This window comes from Pimephales promelas, chromosome 21, assembly GCF_988280905.1.
Source record: "Pimephales promelas chromosome 21, fPimPro1.hap1.1, whole genome shotgun sequence".
NCBI lineage: Eukaryota > Metazoa > Chordata > Actinopteri > Cypriniformes > Leuciscidae > Pimephales > Pimephales promelas.
Window position 1 is genome coordinate 19,656,264 of NC_142789.1, and position 21,608 is coordinate 19,677,871.

The 21,608-nt window shown below is 35.9% G+C and overlaps 1 protein-coding gene across 3 annotated transcripts in view; it reads right to left on the reverse strand.

Annotated features, from left to right (window-relative positions):
- Positions 1–1,203: 1,203 nt before the first annotated feature.
- The window catches only part of plekhg5a (pleckstrin homology domain containing, family G (with RhoGef domain) member 5a), a 37,980-nt gene continuing 17,575 nt past the window's right edge, over positions 1,204–21,608 (reverse strand). For 2 of the 3 annotated variants that reach the window (XM_039673980.2, XM_039673982.2), the window contains 18 exons: positions 20,284–20,425; positions 20,016–20,115; positions 18,436–18,496; positions 18,131–18,222; positions 17,905–18,041; positions 17,160–17,320; positions 10,050–10,241; positions 8,990–9,151; positions 8,350–8,445; positions 7,911–8,111; positions 7,698–7,808; positions 7,291–7,440; positions 6,262–6,399; positions 6,003–6,122; positions 5,616–5,864; positions 5,400–5,530; positions 3,255–4,244; positions 1,204–1,522 (listed from right to left, as the gene is read on the reverse strand). In XM_039673980.2, coding sequence (XP_039529914.2) covers positions 1,513–1,522; positions 3,255–4,244; positions 5,400–5,530; positions 5,616–5,864; positions 6,003–6,122; positions 6,262–6,399; positions 7,291–7,440; positions 7,698–7,808; positions 7,911–8,111; positions 8,350–8,445; positions 8,990–9,151; positions 10,050–10,241; positions 17,160–17,320; positions 17,905–18,041; positions 18,131–18,222; positions 18,436–18,496; positions 20,016–20,115; positions 20,284–20,425 — 3,243 coding nt within the window. In that variant the 3' untranslated portion in view covers positions 1,204–1,512. Of the gene's footprint in view, positions 1,523–3,254; positions 4,245–5,399; positions 5,531–5,615; positions 5,865–6,002; positions 6,123–6,261; positions 6,400–7,290; positions 7,441–7,697; positions 7,809–7,910; positions 8,112–8,349; positions 8,446–8,989; positions 9,152–10,049; positions 10,242–14,877; positions 15,271–17,159; positions 17,321–17,904; positions 18,042–18,130; positions 18,223–18,435; positions 18,497–20,015; positions 20,116–20,283; positions 20,426–21,608 lie in introns of those variants that run through there. The other variant, XM_039673983.2, reaches the window with a different exon arrangement.

Below are 21,608 nucleotides of genomic sequence, written 5' to 3' on the forward strand. Positions count from 1 at the left end.
AGCAGCCTTTGGGATTCATGCTCAAATAAACGAACTATCATTTCACCAAACATTTACGGAAAACCAATTTCAGTGAATTGTGATAGTGTGATAACTAACTGCTGCACGCAGCACATTTGTTTCTGAATAGTAAGAGTAGCCTAAATGCCTAGTTGATTTAATGTTTTGGCCTGCTTATATTTTGGGTTTACATAAAAAAGAAAAAGATGATGGGAAAATAATTTAAGTTGCATGACCACATATTTCTCCATCAGCTGTACAAACAACAAATTAAGTCAAAGATTTAATTTTTTAAAAGTAGATATTTGCTGCCACCTTCTGGATTAACTAAATATTGCAATTATTTTGCACTGCGCTCTAAATAATATTACAAAAAAAAGAAAACCTGCATATGTAACTAAAGCTATTAAAACATCATATAGTCGAGACATAGGTGCCAGTCACTATATGACACACGTGTTGTGAGTTTTAACGTCAATGGAATATCTTCTCATTAACAAGAAATTAAATCATTCATTCAGTTGTATAAATAAACAAAAAATACACACTTTGCCAGTGGATCTGTCATTTGAAGCATTTTAATTAGAAGTTTGAGTTTGTTTTTTCTTTCTTTTGAGAACATTGTGCAAATTGGTAACCTGTAAATATTGAAGATACATACATATGTAAACTGATCAAATCCAAGACATGGATTCAGCCCTTATTATGATGTCAAAAGACAAATTAGAGACAGTGCCAAAAAGAGACATAACAATCAAAAGGCATCAACAATAAGTATATTTTCTACAAAACAAAGCAGGTTCAATAAATACCATATTTACAGAACACTGGGGAAAAAAACAAATGCATGCATGTTGATTTTTATTGTGGCGTTTGAAGCAGAAGTAGTCCACAGTTGTTATTTTTTATTTCATTTTTTTCAAAAGTCTGAGTCAGTAAATTACTTCAACATAATAGAGTCAAGCTAGGTGTTTCAGGAGCTACAGTTTATCATCAAGCAAAAGCCCTTAGGACTCAGAGGTCAAATGATTTTTCTATCCATAAAACAATTCATTTTAGGATAAAGAGTGCTTTAGAGTTTATATTCATAGTTTTGTGTGTGTGTGTGTGTGTGTGATAACAGACCTTCACAGGGCAGTAATGCATGAAGTACACAATTAGAAGTTGGAAAGATGATTTTTTTTGTGCCTTTTACTTTGCAAAAACCCTGACTGTTGCATTTTTAAATACAAGTTGATTAACTCAAGTCTCTTTTATTCATTTTATTCATTGTCAGGTATTATACAAAAATGCATGTCTTTGTATGTATGACCCTTCAACTTTATTAAATTACTGAATTATGGTCATGGCTTTTATCAGAGAGTTCCACAGCGTTCTCCCTGGTTCTCTTCATGTCACTGAGTTCTATGTCCCCATGGGTACACGTTTTTGTAGATGTAGTCTTGGACCAAAGACATGGTTTAAGTCCCACCAATAGACCAGCTAATGGCATCAGCTTCATTTACTCAAACATTAAACTTCCCTAGAGGAAGAAAAAGCAGAATAGGGTTAATATAAATAGCAAATTAATGATATATCTAATGTGATCTTCTTTATGTTACTTCAAAGCAGCTGTTAACAATTATAGCGTTTCGTAACACCAAATCCTTCACTAAAACATCAAGGAACAATTCGTGACCCTCCACTAGGTAAAAATAGATACAATGCATGGAAAAAAAACAGTATTCTAGATGCAGTCATTCTCTCTGAAGTTCAAATTTTCTAATAACTCTGGGTGGAGACTGAGATTATTAGATAAAACACACTAGGGACAAAAGCCCCTGGATGTTGAAATGCCAGTTTCCCACAGACGGCTAGACAATAGGGGTTTGGCTGTCCTGTGCCTCACTGACTGAGATCACTGTCTCGCCCTATAAAAAGCTATATCAGAAGAGCACATTGTCTTCTAATGAGTCCACACTGACAGCTAATAATGTGCCACACTCTGCGGTGAATATTAACAATGAAGAGGGCATGTCTGGACAATGAGGGACAACCTGCAGGAACAATCTGTCAGCAAGCTATTAGTGATTTTGGGGGTACATCCTAATGTCTAGTGTTGAAATCTCTTGAAAGCAACTTTATAGGAATGGCTAAATTAGCATGTGCACTGTGCAGTTGATGAAGAAAGACAAGGGCTAAGCAGCTTGTTTTAACTGCAACTTGCTCGTGGATACACAACTGAAACTATAAACTTTTCCATTACATTTTAGGACCTTTTAAGGACTTTCATGAGTTTTATTCTAATTACAGTAACGAAAACAGCAAATACTAGCAAATTGTCCTTTACAAATGTTATGTACACTACTGTTCAAAAGTTTGGAGTTAAATAAAGGTTGTTTTTTTTTTTTTTTTTGCAAGGATGCTTTAAATTGATCAGAAGTGACAGTAAAGACATTTACTGTAGATTCAAATTTCTATTTAAAATATATGATGTTCATTTGAACTTTCTATTCATCAAAGAATCCCGGAAAAATTATAACACAGTTTCCAATAAAAAAAAATAAAAAAAAATTATAAATAAAATTATGAAAAAATAACTTTTTCTACATTAATAAATAAGAAATGCCTTGAGCAGCAAATCAGCATATTAGAATGATTTCTTAAGGATCATGTGACACTGAAGACGACTAATGGTAGCTGAAAATTCAGCTTTGCCATAACAGGAATAAAACATATTTGAAAAAAAAAATTTAAATTGAATAATTTTAAACTGTAATAATATTTCAAAATATTACTGTTTTGACAGTATTTTGAATAAAATAAATGCAGCCTTTGTGAGCATAAGAGACTTTAACATCACCAAACATTTAAACGGTCGTGTACTTTAAAAAATACAATATTTAAATTAATATTTTTGGATTACTACATGGTGTTGGAAAATAATATTCTTGCAAAGAGACATTGAAATTTATATTTTTTTTCTACCACCATGTCCCTTAAGGGGCTCCATACTGTAAGTTACTGAAGATTGGGAGAGAATGATTCTGAATTGATTCTGAAATAGTCACAAAAAACTAAATTAGGCTTCATTATCTTTGTGTAAAATAAAATGAATAATGAATTTATGAACATGTATTTGTGAACAATAGTTTTATATATGTTATCCATTATAAATATACAAATATATTTGAACTATTATTATTATTTTTTTTGTTTTTTTTAGTTAAGTATGACCGAAATATGTGAAACATTAAGTGTGATTGTAGACTTACGATGCTGTCAGTGTTGAATTGAGCACCATGGTAGCACGTATCCTGTGTAACTGAGCCACAGTCAGTTTTTTATGCTGCTGATGTGGCTGCTGGGAAAGCACCAAGTCACTTTTTTCCTCCAGACCACAAGAGGGAAGTGTCTCAATCTCTGTGATCTCACAGTCTGCCTGGCCATTGGGGCAGCTGAGGGTCCTTTGCACATGCCTGGCCTCTGCTCGCCTAAGAGTGCTCGTCAGTTGGTTCGACAATGCTTTTGGATCCTCAAGGAGGCCTTCCTCGTCCATCTTGAATAACTCAGAGCTTTGAGCCGAATATTTGGCAAGGTGTGTCAAACTCTTGCTTACATTGTTCCTGCCAGAGGGGCGGAGAGGACCGGTGAGGCATTTAAGGAGGTCATCTTCGGAGCGTGACCTGAGGGTAAAGTGCTGCAAGTAGTCTGGGCGGGGCTGAACGGGTGAACGGCGCCGCAATGTTTGGGAGCGACAACCCATGACCTGAGACATCCCAGAAAAGTCATTCTTCTGCCGGAGCTCCTCATTATTCGCATGGTCATGGTCTAAAATGTAGGACTCATTTACAGTAATCTGGGAGCCATTCCAGGTTATTGAATCCTCCTCGTCACCATCTTCGTCATCCTCGAATCCCTCTTCTTCCTCCCCAGCATCTGTCTCCTCTCCCTCGCTCTGGCAAACCGCTCCCTTTAAATCAAGTTCTGTGATCAGGGACTGAGGTGAGAGAGTTCCATACGCACTGTCTATAGAAAGAGAGCGACTTTCTGCATCCAAGTCTGTTGTGACCAAATCAACTTCCAGAGTTTTGCTGTCACTAGTAGAGAAGGAATCTCGCAGGCTTGAAGAATTAGACAGCAGGGGATTTTTTAATGATGCCGTCTGAACAGTCGACAGGGACCCGACCTCATCCGCTTCTTCCATGGCAGCCACGGAAAGGGTTTCTGTGGAGCCATCGGAGTGACTTGGTGAAGGAGAGAGGCTTTTGGAAAAGGAAATTTAGATTTATTAGAGTGCTTGATGTACTTTTATGGAACGCCAAAGCTGACTTAATTAAAAATAAATAAATAAATAAATACATACATAAATATATATATATACGAAGAAATGGAAAAAAGCAAAAAATACATAAATAAATGTAGAAATAAATATACAAAGAAATGTAAAAAATTACAAATAAATGAGTATTTACACTTTTATTTCCTTATTTATCCATAATTGTATTTTTTCACACATTTATTTGTTTATTTCTACATTTATTCATTTATTTATTTCCACTTTTATTCATTTCTACATTCATTTATGTATTTATGTAGTTATTTCTACATTTATTTATTTCCACATTTAGTTATTTCTACATTTATTTATTTCCACATTTATTTATTCCAACATTTCTTTCTCCGTATGCTAATGAGGGGGCCGTGTTTTAACTCAGACATCAGCAATCGAGCTCAGAGTGGCAGTGCTGAAGCTTTGAGGCCACAGTGACACCTTGTGGTGTGTGACCAAACGAAACGCAAGAGCTGTGCGGGCAATATCGCATTTTAAGTCGTGTATATCACCCTAACTGTGTGTAGGGTAGGCTATATAGGGTTAGAAATGTTGGAATAAATAAATGTGGAAATAAATAAATGTGAAAATAAATACATGTAGACATAAAAACATAAATACATAAATGAATGTAGAAATAAATAAATGTGGAAATAAATAAATGTAGAAATGTATAAATAAATAAATGTGTGGAAAAAAATACAATTATACATAAATAAAAGTATAAATACTCATTTATTTGTACTTTTTAAAAAAAATTTTGTATATTTATTTCTGTATTTATTTATGTTTTGGACTTTTTTACATTTCTTTGTATGTTTATTTCTGTATTTATTTATGTATTTTTGCTTTTTTACATTTCTTCTAACACAGGAGTGCCCAAAAATAAAACAATAAGCCAAGCCCTGTGAGAAAAAGTAATGCAAAAGTAACGTTCTTAAAAAGTAACTAAGAAACGCAATTAGTTACTTTTTAAGGGAGTAACGCAATATAATGTATTACTTTTCAAAGTAACTTTCCCAAACATTGGATCTGTATATATGTATATACTCAATACAGTATATAAGGTATCATTTATAAACAGTACCTCTTGTCTAGAGGGTCTCTGTGCTGTAGTGATGGAGAGCTGGAGGTGGACATGCTGCTTTCCGTCTCATCCTCATCTCTGTCATCTGTGTCATCTCTCTGGGCCTCGGAGCGAAGTCTCTGAAGCTGGTTCTGCATGGAAAAACTCTTCATATTAAAACTAGCAAACAAACCATTAGTAACCAAACGTTTGCAGTGTGTTATTGAATTCTACTACCTGTGCGTTGTGGATGGCCTCAATCCAGCTGCGTCCCTGAGTGCCACTGTTGGCCTGAAAGCAATAGGAGGCCACTGCACAGCGAAACTCATTGAGGTAGATAAGGAGGAAGCTTCCTGGGTCTTTCAGCTCTCGGCACACTACGTTATGGATGACGAGAGGCTGCCGGATCACCTTCACTTTCTCCACACGCTTCACCGGTTTAGTAATCAACAAAACGTCAGTGAACAGGAAACCGTACACATCCATCTGACGGAAACAGGAGGTAATGGAGAGTGGTGAGAAGCTTTTAGACAACTATTGGCTGTAAGTTAAAAATCTATTTCTTACTAAAGTGCACTCAGAAATGCTGGCTCTGATTTAAGAAATGAAAACAAGAAATCGTACCCTGCTCTCTTTCCCCTCCTTCATCTTCAGCGCTCCCTCTAAGAGCAGTTGACGGGTTTCTTCAGGTGGGGCGCCCATGATTGGAGCGGTCAGGTCAAAGTTATTATATTCCCTGAGGATCTGAAGGACCAATGCATGGTGCGATCAATGCAATGCATGCACATCAAGCAGGTAATGGAGTTGCAACTTGTTTGTTCAGTAAATGACAAAATAATACAAAATCTCATATTAATGACAAATGAAAGCCTCAGTGTCTCACCCTCTCCACTTCCTCGCTGGCCCCCTCCATGGCCTCATACGCCTCTATACGTCCAGCGATGGCAGCCAGCTTTTGTTTTTCCTCCCTTTGTCTCATTTGTGAGTCCACACTGTTAATGAAGCATTCAACAGCAGCCACCTGACCAAAACAAATATTATTCAATAAAGTATAATAATGAGAAAAGATTAATTTAATATAATATAATATAATATAATATAATATAATATAATATAATATAATATAATATAATATAATATAATATAATATAATATAATATAATATAATATAATATAATTAGGGCTGTCAAACGATTAATCGCCAAAATAATCCAAATAATAATCCAAATTAAAAGTTTGTATTTACATAATATATGTGGGTGCACTGTGTATAATTATTTTGTATATACAGTACATAAATACTCACACATGCATGTATATTTAAGAAAAAAATATTATTTATATATAAAATATTTATATTTATATATAATCTAAATTATATATAAATCTATATACAGTATATACATGAAAATATTTCTTAAATATATACAAGCATGTGTATGTATTTATCGAAAATAATTATACTCCATGCACCCACATATATTATGTAAACACAAACTTTTATTTTGGATGCGATTAATTGCAATTAATCGTTTGACAGCCCTAAATATAAAATAATATAATATAATATAATATAATATAATATAATATAATATAATATAATATAATATAATATAATATAATATAATATAATACAGACTGTGTCTGAGTTCCTAGATTTTTTTCTTCTTTATTCAAGAATTTAAATGTGGCCTTAGACTTTTGAACCCCACTGTATATTTATACTATGCTTATATAAAAAAATCTGTAAACTTATCTATTTGTTTTCGCTAAATTCCATTCAATTTGGCATTGATTGTCAATTCCAGTGGCCTGAATATACTACTGTAAAAAACATTCAAATAAATGATATCCTACTGAATAATGTGCACATGTTCCATTTCGAAGATTTTTGAAAGATGTAATCTCTTACCATTCTGTTAATAGCTTCACGAGTTGGCGGGTCATCAGTCTTTTTCAGCACACTCTTGAGCAGCAGTGGGTATTTAGTGAGTCTTTGATGAGGCTTCACCAACATGTCTGTCAGCTTCAGCCGGTTGCACTGTTTATGAGTTTCTGCCCACTACAGGATGGAAAAGTTTATTGAAAGTCTCATTTGGTGAACAATCATAAATATACAATCACAGCACAAGGAGACCATGAGGAAATCGCTCAGTCATAATGAGGGTGCTGTTACAATACAGGTTATTATGCTAAAGACCTCTTAAATATCTCTCTCTCAAATACAATAAACCGTCAGAGGTGCCTCTTTATTTTCCGCCAGACTAAATACTTCAAAGGTTAAAGAGTAACCAGATATGGATGGTAATAAATACTCACAGTTACGTATATTCTGAAGAGCTCATTGTCTTTCAGTAAAGTGCGCATGTACTCCATACAGCCCTCTTCTTCCATGCAGTAATGGATATAAGGCTTGAATCTGAAACCAAACTGCATAAAAAAATTAAATCAGGTCAATGAAAGTCTTAATAAAATGGAAGTGAATGAGTGAAAATACTAGTGTGTCGTGTGTGAGATATTGTGCACACTCACAGTACTGAAACCCTGATGTAGTTCAGTGGGGTTGAGAACGGTTCTGTTGTGTCTGGCTTTCTCTAGGGCTGGCAACATAACCTCAGCCCACAGGGATGTATGCAGTTGCACAATATCCTGAATGTTACTGAAGAGACGCACAGGTTCGACTTCACTCAGTAAACCACTCTCCTGAAGGTTCAGCAGGCCACATAGAAACAGCTGGTGAAAGAGGAAGAGAATGTGTGATTATATCGTGCTATAAACTGTCAGAACTTAACGGTCACAAGTCACATAAAAGTACCATAAATGCTACAAAATTATTACTAGAAAAGATAACTATTGTAAATTACACCCATGGACTTGGTTGAAAACCATGAGACCTATTTCAATGGCATTATCACATATTTACACAGGTTATACAAGGACGATGCTAATGTATTTATCAGCAGGTTCTTACATCGGTAATGACGTGCAGTTTCTTGATGTAGTCTGACTCTGTTTGCAGAAGTTCCCATATGGCCTCTTGCTGATGGCATTGACGTCTGGTTAAAATCTACAAGACAAAAATGAAACATTTAAAAACAAAATATATTAAATCCACCCAATTAATACATATATATAACAATGCCTCACAATGTCTCACCGCACAACTGTTTTCAACACTGCTAAAAAGAAATAGAGTGATGATAATGCGTAGCAAAACAAATGGCTTTTTTTATTTCATAGCAAGTCGGGTCGTTGTTAGTATATTCTGCTTGTCTTGGGACTGATCTGAAAGAAGAGTGTAGTGTAGACTTTGCTTAATAATTAAAAAAATGCGCTGTTTTGTTACTTTGGTTACTCTTACAAAACCGACCACGGCAAGAGCAATAAAACATCCACCTCCATGACACTGCAAAGACCTAACACAAAAACATCAATAGAAAAACTGAAGTTATAAAACCATTCATAACTGATTATGGTCATTAATCTGACAGGTTTATCGTTGCACATGAAGTCAGATAACGTTGATCCAGCATGTAATATGGGTTGTTACATCCTAATCGATCTATATAAAAATTCTCAAAGCAATTCTCTGGGTAGGGGAGTGTGTTTACCTCAGGATTCTCCAAAAGCTGCTTCCAGCTTTCTTCTAGCTCCAGGTTGGGCTCCTCTTCCCATGAGTCTCTGTGGAACGAGAGCTGCGGTGGCATCTTGGGTAATCCGAACATAGTGTATGAGTATAGCTTACTCTGCAGCTGTTCCACACGATCACACTCCTGAGAAGGGAAATTTGATAATAAAGTGAAAATAAAATAAAATAATGAATCATTAAAAGTCTATGGTATTTTGTTTAAATAAGCTGAAAATAAAACATTAAAACACACTATTATAATGTAGAGTAAGAAAAATGGTTGAAAAATTAAGATTAAATTCAAGTGAGTTAGATAAAGACAAAGCTAATAAAAAAAGGAATGAGAAATTAAATATTCAATATTGACAGATAAATTACATTTTTAATATAATATAATCTGATAATGATATGGTACTGATATAAAGTATTGTACATCCCAAACATAACATCAGCTATTCAAAATAAGAACAATTGGAAAATGATATCTTTATTTTACCTCATATGCGTTATGTTTAATATTAGACACAAATGATTACTCATATTATATATTAACACTATAGTGTATTGTTTGCAGCATGGAGTAAATCTCAAGACACATTTAATGATCTCATAAGCCATCGTCACCCCCAAGCAGGCATTGTTGTCCGTACCGGACCAACGTCAAGCTATTATATGGGATTTTTACATGAGTCACATAGAGAGGAAGAGGTCCTGGCCTGAGCTTTGACCCCAAGCTTACACTCCCTACACAACCAACCTAAATCTCTAGGGCGTTCAAAAACAAAAATATACCAAAGGTCCCTGCACGTGAGGAAAAACTAAGTGTGGACTTATAGGAAAGGTCTACTTGTACATTTTCCTGTTTTTGATCCACTGTTAAGTGGTGCAATACTTTGAAAAATTGGTATCTCTTCCTTAGTGGTTAAACACTCGCTCAAGTGTGAAATGCAAAAAGCCTGCCAAGAATATGTAAGTGCTTGTTTTGCAAATGAGCAACAGCCTTGCAAATGTAAAACAACCCTTGGATGCTCACAGATGCTGACCTTCCCAAGAGAGCCGTTTCCTGAGTTTGAACTGAAGAGGCCGCTGAAACGGCTGGCAGCGCGGTTCCTCCAGCGGTCTGTACCCGTTATAGATCCAGGGAGGGAACCACTCAACTGGGATACAGAGTCTTGATTGGGGACACTGGCCTCACCCAGAAACTCCGGCATGTTCTTTCGCCGACGCGCTTGACCCTGTCACAGACAGAAAGTGAGAGAGAGATAGAAAAAGAGAGGCAATGAGAAAAAGTATAAGTAAACACAGGACAATGTTTGAATTGAGGCGGGGGCTGGGGTGGCCCTGGTCCCCCTATAAGAGTTGAAGGACAAAAAAACATATATATGCACTGTAAAAAAATATGTTTTCATGATTCGTTATCACAACATTTTTTCTTTTGTCAAATCAACTTAAATAATTTATGTAGTTCAGATAACATAATATTTTGAGTTTCTGGTGATTAAATCAATCTCCTTCATTCTATTAACTCAATTTTTCAATTTCACTGAACTTAAAATTTTAAGGCAACCAGGTTACTTACTTTTTTAAGTTAAACCAACAATATTTTTTTACAGTGTGTAATTGTTATTATCGATTCTATAATTAAAATATTAAATGTTAAATATTTAAAACTTCAAAAAACGACATTAAACTAACTTTAAAACTATATTTTTTATTGATTATTTACACACTTGACACAAATTAACCTCTTATTGCTTTCTGAATGAAAAAAAGAAAAAAACACTGACAGAAATGTTGCATGTTAAACTATTTTATTTGTACTTTAAGAGCTTTAACTAAGCATAGGCAAGCTGAATTGACCAACAATGTAAAAATAGTCACAGAAGAAATGCATCTGTCATTCAAACTTTGACAAGAAGTCAAAACAGCTAACTTTGTGACTAAAGTATGGAATGTAAAGTGGCAGAAGCAGCCCGACTCTGACAGGTGAGGAAGTGCAACCAAAACACTCAGGACATTTATACGTAAACAACGACAGGTCTGTTCTCAGACCATCTCTGCACATTCAGGGACATCTTTCACTTGGAGATGGGAAAGAAAAACTTTGCTGACCTTAGGGAGCATATTCAGCTGTCAACAGGTGAAAAGGCCATGTGGGTTTTGCCAACATTCTCCGTACAGAAAGGTTGAAGCATTAGAGACTTGACTGACAAGAATTAGTGAACCCTTTGACCTGAGCGAGCGAGAGGAACCCTTCGGCAACAACAGGAAAAGAGGCAAGGCATGTCTCGGAAAACAGGGGAAAGGCTTTTCCCCGTTCACGACAATGGAAAGAAATGAAGAATGCATGAGTGTAGTAGGGAAAGCCACTCAGTATCCCTTGGGGCTCATTACTTGGACATTGTGTTCTAATGATGCCTTTCTTTTGAGTGGAAAATGCAATTACAATGGGTTAAAAACAAACCTGGCATTTTTCGTCAGAGAAAGATCTTGAAGATCTTCAGGCCGATTCATTCGTCAATGTTCTGGGACAATGCCAATGTTTCTGAACAGACAGAATGTTCTGTGCCAAAAGCCAATTTGTTGCTTACCCAGATCGATAAACAATTCTAGATCAAGTCAATATGCACTTAGCTTTTTACTCTGATCAGATAAATTCACTCACCGGATTTCTGATTTCTGAACAGCACCGATCAATCAATGCTCCCCTACTTGCTGCATATGACAGACCATCCTGGTAGCAGAAAACTAATTAAAGTCATCCTTCAAAGATGACAAGCTCATTGTCTTGGTCTATGCCCATCCGAAGAACCTGTTTGACTCATATGTTTGGCTAGTTTCTTTCTGAGGAACACAAAGTCAACATTGCACCCAGCCAGCATGTGAAGATGTTATATTTCCAAGAGTTATCAGAGCTTACACTGATAAAATTCCTTTTAAAACAAGGCAAGCCAATATGCTTGAAGAAACCATTCCATTTCTTATATTTATAGATGAAGAATTCAATTATAAAGAGCAATCCAAGCGCTGCGGCTGCAGGCAACATTTCCCCCCCCCATTTATTCCCAGACAGGCAACCGTTGAACATTCATATTTGATTACAAAAAGGTTGAACCATTCAGATAAAGCCTGAGTGTCAAACACAGAAGACAAGTGATAATAAGCTCACCGTAGATGTCAGAGGCATTTCCAAGGCAGTCCACAGCATTGCACGGCATCAAAAGAGAGCCAGGCCCATGCTGCGCCCAGATTCAATCTCCGACAACCTGCTTCCCTCCTGCACCCTCACAAAAGCTACATTGATGTCAAAGGACTAATGCATTTAAATCCACTTCTACAGGCTCGTCGGCTTGCGCGTATACGAGCGTGCGAGTGAACCTGAAGGAGGCTGAGAGGACTGAACGGTAGAGCGCTGCATTGCTGAGGAGGGCTGGCCGGGTGTCATAGTAACTGCAGAATCCTGCCCTCCTATTGTGTGAACAGGAAGAGAGGGAAAAGGAGCAGGGGAGGAGGAGCTCCTTCTGCTACCTCAGCTACCTCAAACAACTGATCCTGGCAGCGGCTCGCTTTAAAATCAACAGCGACATGAGCTGACTGCAAAACAACGTTTATTGCACATCTGCTGTGAATGCAAGCGGGGAAAGGGATTTTCAATGCTGGGCAACGTACGAGTCAAGTCATTTAGTCATTTTCTCGTTGTTTCAAAGTAGTTTTACAGAAAATCTTAACACACCTTATAGTCACCTTTAGTAGATTAGAGCTGGCGATAATATAGTTTACATTTTGCTACAATACAAGCAATCAAGTAGTATAGATTTTCTATATAGTATACGGATAAAGTTGGACAAGAGCAGGGTGATAATATAGTAACATTTTGCAATGAAATAAGGTAAATCAGGCAGTTTATATTGCTTTACATGAATGTACTATGTATGCAAGTAAAGTATGCACTAAATATCCCAATTTTATAGATAGTTAAAAAAATTTGACAACATAACAATCAAGCAGTTGAAATTTGCTATATAGTACATGGCCCTTAAAGTGCTGGCATGCAGTTTATACAACAATAAGAACTGTTTAAATGTGCAAAAATAATTAAATATATTTTCCTTATCAGTTTGGTAAGACAAACTAGTCATGGGTTGAGCCAATGCTCAAAAAGTGTCACGGTGGCACTACAAATGGCTTTCCTATTTTTGTGTCTGCATAAAAATAGGACAAGTTCATCATGTTGTTCTAAACCTATATAACTATTTTTTGACTCTCTAAAATTGGACAATTGGACAAAATAGTTGAAACATCCTTCAAAATATCTTCTTTTGTGTTCCACAGAATAAAAACGTCATTTTTTTTAAACGACATGATGGGTGAGTAAATTAGCACCGAATTTTATTTTTTAGTGAACTGCCCCTTTAAGGATAGATGGTCGATAAAGTGTTAAATTTGCACTGTGAATATAAACACATTTGGGGTCCTGTCTTCTAAAGCACAGCACACAATTATTCACTTTGTAACAAATCTAAAGGTGACTTAAGTGACTGTGACTAATTAGGTGCTAATTTGCATAACATCCTAATTTGCATTTTGCAGAGAGACTCTCTGAACTGTCCAAAACCAACATTAAGATCAGGTAAAAGAAAGCAAGACGGGAAAAACTCTACCGAGCTCTCTTTCATCCTGTCAAATCTTATAGGGATACGTCTGATAAGGGGGATATTAGTGCTTAAATATTTTGTTTGTGAAGAAAGACTATTCAAACTATTCAAATTCAACTGTTTTTTTTATGTAAAAGCACTTTTGCTCATGCAATATTGTTTGCAGAACATCCACAATGTACCTCTTAACATGAGGTGAAAACGAGGCACATTTTACACATAAAGAAATAAGGAAACACTAAACATTAAAGCATTAAACATTCCAGATGCTTCTCATGGTTACCGATTTACAGATGTCCCCAGGAAAACACACCTCTAATCATATGATACTGCATAAAGAAAGCAAGATAGTTTAAGTTTCAGTTTCCCACAAAGGTTAAGGACCTAATGATGATAAAGCGAATTACAATATAAAAGTGGTATATTTCATATTAGTCATAAATCAAACCAAAACTAAAAACTCTAATGACAATATGAGGGAAAGATGTTTTCTGATATATCAGGGGGTAAGCAGAATGCAACAGTTATAGGTTTTATATTTTATATGCATTATATGGCTATATTTTATATACAGTAGCTCATTTGGATTTACTGTATATTCCAGTAAGACAACAGACAATTTTCACCGTAAAAGTGACTATACTATAATATAATAAATCATTTATTATACTATCTCATATATTATATTATATAATTAATTAGGGCTGTCAAACAATTAATCGCAATTAATCGCATCCAAAATAAAAGTTTGTGTTTACATAATATATGTGGGTGCACTGTGTATAATTATTTTGTATATATATAAATAGACACACATGCATGTATATTTAAGAAAAAAATATTTATATTTATATATAATATAAATTATATATAAATCTATACAGAGTATATACATGAAAATATTTATTAAATATATAAAAGCATGTGTGTGTGTGTATTTATATATATATAAAATAATTATACACAGTGCACCCACATATATTATGTAAACACAAACTTTTATTTTGGATGCGATTAATCGCGATTAATCATTTGAAAGCCCTATAATTACTAATATAATATAATAAATTGATTTAAAACTAGCAATTTAGATGTTACTACATTAGTATATTTTTTTAGGTTGCCTGATATTTTTTACAGAAAAATTAAAAACCACAATCTTCTCCTGAACCAGATGATTTGAGACTGATATTAAGCCTGCATACTACAGCATTACCTTGATGCCTTGTTTAGTATCTCCCGGTGGATACGCGGGACTGTTAGGAGGGCTCGGTGTAGCCACAGGCTTGAGGTTGGGAGGTAGCGCGTCCGCAGCTTCGAAGCGCTGCACGCGGGCGGCCACCAACCCCGTAGTGTGAGCCCTGTGGGCATGAATCCGAGGAAGCTCATTCAGAGGACTGTAGTGGATCAGCATTCCACCTGGAACCTCTGGGAATGTTGACATGCTGGGCACATTCCATGTCCTCTGACGGAAATTCAGCATTTCCAAGCTGGCGCGGGTTTCTTTACCATGCAAGAGGATATAAGACGTAAAGTTCCAGTAGATCCTTGAAAATTATTTAGTCCTCTTCAAGTTAAGGCATTGTTGAAGAAAAGAAACATAATAGATCATGGCTGTATTCAAATCCTCCTCAAAACTGATTTTTTGCTCTTCTTTTTCTTCTCTATCTACCCGCGTTGTTTCTCTCTGCTTTTGTGTTAGTCTTCTGATCTGACCTTTGATCTCAGTGCCAACGCTTAACCGCCACTCGTCCAGGCCGCTCTGTTCCACTTTGTGCCGTCTTTCACTGACACACACACACAACTGTATTTCCAGATGGAAATAGCAGGCTGTAGGGCACTATCTTATCATTTCTCTATGGCTTGACAATCGCATTTATGGCTAGTTATGTAAACCTGACCAGCTAGGACACAGTACCCATCTGACCTCAGTACAGTAAAGCAACCTTGGAGTACAGAAAAATAATCGTTCATTACATCTTTAGAGTGAACTGCACCTGTCATTCTTAGTTACAAATTGAACCAGGATCAGTATGTATGAGGACTGAAGGAGTACAAATACATATTGTTGAATTGACAAAGCCAGAAAACCAAAACAAAACAATTTAGAGTAAGTATCAATGGATCTATTCGTGTCTTTCATGTGAAAGATAAAAAGGAAGTAGTAAAAAAATAATCCAATCTTTCCGACTAATTCCACTGGATTTTCCATCAGGGACATCCTGGGTGAAATCGGTTAACCTTGTGCTCCACAAAACCGCTGACGATGCAGAACTTTCAGACAGTCACAAGGAAATAAAATCTCATGAGCTTTGAACTTTGCTCCTGTTTGATACCCTATGTAAATGCTCCATGGGAAATGGAGGTGGATGAATTGAGCACATGCCTAAAAACACATTTGAAATTGCATACAGGGTACATTACAATGATGTGTTTACTTTATTGGGAAGGTTTATTGTTTGATTTCGAGCTTGAACACTCAGGCTGGCACATGCTGCTCAAGTGGAAGTCGAGTCCTTTGGCAGCGTGATCAGGATTTCCGAGACACATCCCTGTATTTAAACAAACTCAACCCTGAACGTGTCTCTGATATGATCCTAAAAAAAGGGGTGGCTGGTTTAGAAACCTTATGGTCTCTAACTGACAGTAATACGGGGAATAAGTTGCAGGTGGCAACACAACATTGTCACAAAACAATAATTTAGTCATTCACAGGGTTTGCGGTAAGTACTTGTCTTTGGAAAAGAACATTTATCGTAATTATATGACGCAATCATGTTTGCACAATGGGTGGAATTGATGGGTTTCAGAAGATAAAAAGTCATGTACTGTACACTCCTACAAGAACAGTAAAATGATGAAGGAAAGGTAACTGGATGTGATAGAAATGCTAGAATGAACGAATGAAGTGGAGACTGGGGCTGGATATCACATGGTTTAATTTGGTGAATATTTACTCAGGGTTAGCTTCTCTTTTTTGTGAAGTATTTTTTCACATACACTGCCATTCAAACGTTTGGGGTAAAAAAAACCAATAATTTTTTAAAGAAAAGAATTGATTTATTCTGCAAGGATGCCTTAAATTGAGACTTTTACCCTGATACAAATAATTTATATTTTAAATACATACTGTTCTTTTGAACTTTACATTTTACATTTCTAAATTACAAAGGAATAAATGATATTTTAAACATTTTAAATTGCAATAATATTTCACAATATTCAACATATCAAAAGACTTTTGACCCAAATTTTTCAAATGGTAGTGTACCTTAAAGACTTTATGTTTAATTATAATATTATGATTATCAAATTATAGATTTTTATTGTTAATGCCTAGGAAATAAGGTATACTTTACTAAATGTGGTAAGATGTCACCATGGGACCTTTGTTAAGGCTTTTCAATTAAATCTAAGAGATAATAGAACAAAACAATTAATGAAACTTCTATTGTGAAAACTAGCCCCGGTCTCCTCGATAAAGAGAGAGTGACCTACCAGGCCGACTAGCAGGTCTGCCGCCTCTCGGCGTCCCAGAGAGCCATGCTCTGCTCGGTCAGTAGAGGAACTACGTGTGCTGGAGGACCTCATGATGGGCAGACTAAGAGAACGGGGGTCTTTCACACACCTCTCTACCCTCAGCTCCTCTCCTGGCCGAGCTGCACACACACACACACAATGGGCATTTATGCTTGCCTGAAAATTTATCAAGTAATGTCACATGAATTTATCTAATTTTTGATTAATTCTCCAGTTGATAAATAGTAAATATTCTTCCATAAAATTATTCAAATTTAACTATTTAATTCCTTTGTAAGGTCAGACTGCTCTGTTTCTCAGAGTGCTTCATTCTTAAATCATAACAAAATATGATCATATAGTATTTTTTTTTTCAGAAACATCTAAATCATGACATATAATTAAAAATGGAAAATTAAAATGTTGTCATTTTCTCACCTTCATGTTATTCCAAACCTATATGAGTTACTTTCTACTTTTGTATTCAACAGAAGAAAGAAACTCATACAGGTTTGGGACACCTTGTGGGTAAGTAAATAATGACAATTTTTATTTTTGGGTGAACTGTCCCTTTAAATGAGCAAAAGTGTTGTATCTCTACATTACAGTACATTAAGAAAATGAGTGAAAAGAGATATTGTAATCGATTCTCTAATATTTGATTTCAGTCATTTCTATTGATTTCACAATATAGTGCTTGGAAGTACTGTAAGGAGGACATTACCTCGTACTCTGAGGTAGTGGCCACCGAAGCGGTAGGCTTCAAATCCCAGTGAAAGTGGGGTATTGGACTGATCTAGGAACAGGTTGACACGTGACAGCTCAATTCCTTTTCTTTCAAACACAGCTCCCAGGACTTCTCTGAAACACAAAGCTGAAAGGTCAGCTATACATGATTCTAAATGCATTGATTTGTTTATTTGAACCACCAAGCGGTACAAACAAATCACCTCAAGGTTTTCTTCTTCACAGCTGGGACAATCTCCATGCTGACGTCAATATTAAGGTCAAACTTCAGAGTGAAGCACTCTTTGCTAGGATCCTACAGGATTGAAGAACGGACAATCAGCTTATGTTTTAGGAAAACAGTTATCGCAAATACAAACTGATTAAATCTTCAGACAAAGAAAGGTCAAGAGCACTGACTCAGAGGTACATCACATTCCAAAATCTTGCCAGCAATTTAAATCACTTGTTTGAAAAGAAAAAAGGCACACAGACTTAATAAAAATCAGATCTTTTATTCTTTTCTTACATCTGTGTGTCGGCGTCTGGTCTTCTTTTTAACCAATTTCATTCCTCCACTCCTGCGATCCCTGAGATAAATAAAAAAAGGAATGATTGAACCTACATTGAATGCCATGGGGTTTTTTTTATCACAAAAGGTGTCTTTTTCACCAATCACACATAATTCAGGCACTAGACATGTCATTCATTTCAGCACAGCTCAAAGACGCACTGCTTCTATCCACAGAAAGCATGAGGCAAATGGAAAGTTTCCTATTGATAACATTTTGATTATAGAAGCAGTAATGCATCAAATGGTGATGAAGCAATATTTTAAAATAATTAGGTAAAATAATTATAAAAAATTAAATTCCATAATTCCAATAACTGAATGTTCTTCATGGTCCTCCTCATAATTTACGTCTCTAGTTTGTGATTACAGGGTTATTATAATTATTTGATATACATTCATTATATAACATTCAAATTACTTAAATAATTGTATTGATTTCTCTGACTTCCAGGTCTAGAAATCAGACATTTAAAATTGCCTCATGCAGTATATCCAAACAAGAAAGAAACATGATTTCAGCTTGCATCATTATTTTTATCTGTTGCTTCTTATTTTAAGTATTGTTAGGTTTTATTTTAAACTATTTAGCCCCCTACTTTTTGGACGTGTTTGCAATGTTACACTGTTAATACACTCTCATAAAAAAAGGTACAAAAGCTGTCACTGGGGCTGTACCGTTTCAAAAGGTTAACTTTTTGTCCATTTTAGGTGATAATATGTACATTTTAGGTGTTAATATGTACATTTTAGGTGGTAATATGTCAATTTTAGGTGATAATATGTAAATTTTAGGTGCTAATATGTACATTTTAGGTGATAATATGTACATTTTAGGTGGTAATATGCACATTTTAGGTGATAATATGTCAATTTTAGGTGTTAATATGCACATTTTAGGTGATAATATGTACATTTTTGGTGCTAATATGTCCATTTCATGAGCTAAACTGTACATTTCAGGTGCGAATATGTACATTTTAGGTGCTAATATGTACCACTAAGGTACCAATATGTAGCCTTTGGATACAAAAAAAGTGTACCTTTTGAAAAGGTACAGCCCCAGTGACAGCTTTTGTACCTTTTTTTTCTGAGAGTGTACCTGATTTGCATCTTTGCTTTAGTGACTTGCGTACTAAAACAATGCAGACTGCATGTGCAAATAAACTATTTTGGGAGTTAATTCATTCTTAGTGAAATCAAGCCCGTGTGCGTATTGCCCAAAAATTAGACGTGACGTAAGCTAAAGCTCCTTAGTCTTTCGAACTGAATTACTAACGTACTTCACATTGCCTGCCAAAAACAGTTTGTACCCAATCATTTATAATGCTGCAACCTCAAGAGTTCAGATTTATACTCTTCGTTCCATTTCCTAAAGTAGTTTGATCACTAAAAGGAATAGATAATCCTATCCCAGAAGTTCTCCAGGGGATGATGCCACTGGAAAGTACACAGACTTCCTCTTTCATTATAACAAACCAAAGCCTGTGCCCATAATGGATGCAAGAATCGAGGGATAAATGTGAAATAGAACTGACCCTAGGTCAGTGCATCCATCCTCTCCGTCCTCCATGTCAGAGGGGGGACCGGTGCGAGGTGGACAGGAACGAGTGGACACGTTCCGGGCCAGGATGGAACCTGTGGGCGAGAGGAAGAAAAGCAACTCTAACATCCTGCCAGAAGCTGGTAATTAGAATTAACTATAAGTTTCATCCTTGTTTTGAAAGCAGCTGACATCTGTTTTCATTTTTCATTGGCTGAAACAAGTGATAGGTTGAAAAAGAAAACAGAAAGAGAGAGCTTTACCTTGTGGCTGGAGGTCAAACCGTGGGTGCCTGTCAAAGAGCATGCCGTCACGGGCGACGGGATGGCAGTTTGAGTCACATGACTCGCAGAGGTGCAGTGGGCTGCCGTCTCTAAGGTTCTGACACGATGGGTGGTGGCAAACCTTGGGCATAAATCAAAAAGGAATAAATGTCAAATTTGAAAAACACAGCAATGAGAAATCCAAATGTAATTGGCAGAATGGTCAAATGGCCACAATTGTCTTCTAAATTTAATGATGATGGGTGTTTCTATAATAATAAAAAGTATTTTAAAGCAATTTTTTTTAGACTCTTACTTGCTCATTTCATTTGTCCTCTAACAATTTCCAAATGTGTATATTCATATCTTCATGACTCTGAAATTCTTGCAGTAATCTGCATTTTTATGATTTCCTTAGTTTAACAAAGCCTGGGCCTAACTAAGACAATGGTTAAATGAATTCTACACATAAAAGGAATTTGAAAAAAATATCAAAAACAAGGTATGAGCTTTCCATAACTTTAATGTAACCTTCATACTGTATAACAAAAAGAAAAAAAGATGAAGTTTGAATAAAAATCAACCCTTGGGACATAAAAAGTTCAAGAAACACCCTGCTGCGCTATTATGCAACATTATGTTGCCATAAGGCTCAACATACCATGAATTTGCTTTAGCATTCTTACCAAAGACCATTTCAAACACAACACCAACAGCAGCAGGAAATAAAGTGTGGAAAGATAGAAAAAGAAAGGGATTAAGACCTCCTGGTTATGTGCTTCCTTCTATTGTTCTCTTGATATGCTTCACAACAGAAGCAGCACACACTCAGACAGCGAGTCATGCAATAACTAAACCGTACTGAAAAGCAGTGATTTTTCTCCTTATGGCTCCTTATCAAACATGTTCAGGTTCAAAATAAAAACCCCTCAAAATATATTTAAGCACACATAGTACTCAAGCTAAACCTTCTGAAGGTGCCAAAACAAATTCTGGGGTAGTGACAAAGCGCCGGAGCACTTTCTGAGAGAAAACCACAAGAAGTGAGTAAGCAAGACACAGCATGTGCCAGAAAACCCCAACAAACAATAGGAGACAAGAAACAGGAAAATGGGCAGATTCTAGAGGTTATATAAATCGCAAAAGCAGCAGTTTGAAAAAGTAATCGTTATGACTTGCATTCATGATCAGTTTTATATGTATATATTACCAAAGTAGCTTCCAGCTCGGGAATTGCTGCAAAAGGCTAAATTGAGCAGAACTACTGCCAAGCCAAACTGTTACTTTATCCTACCTGGAACTTATTTGTCTTTGTCTTCTTATTT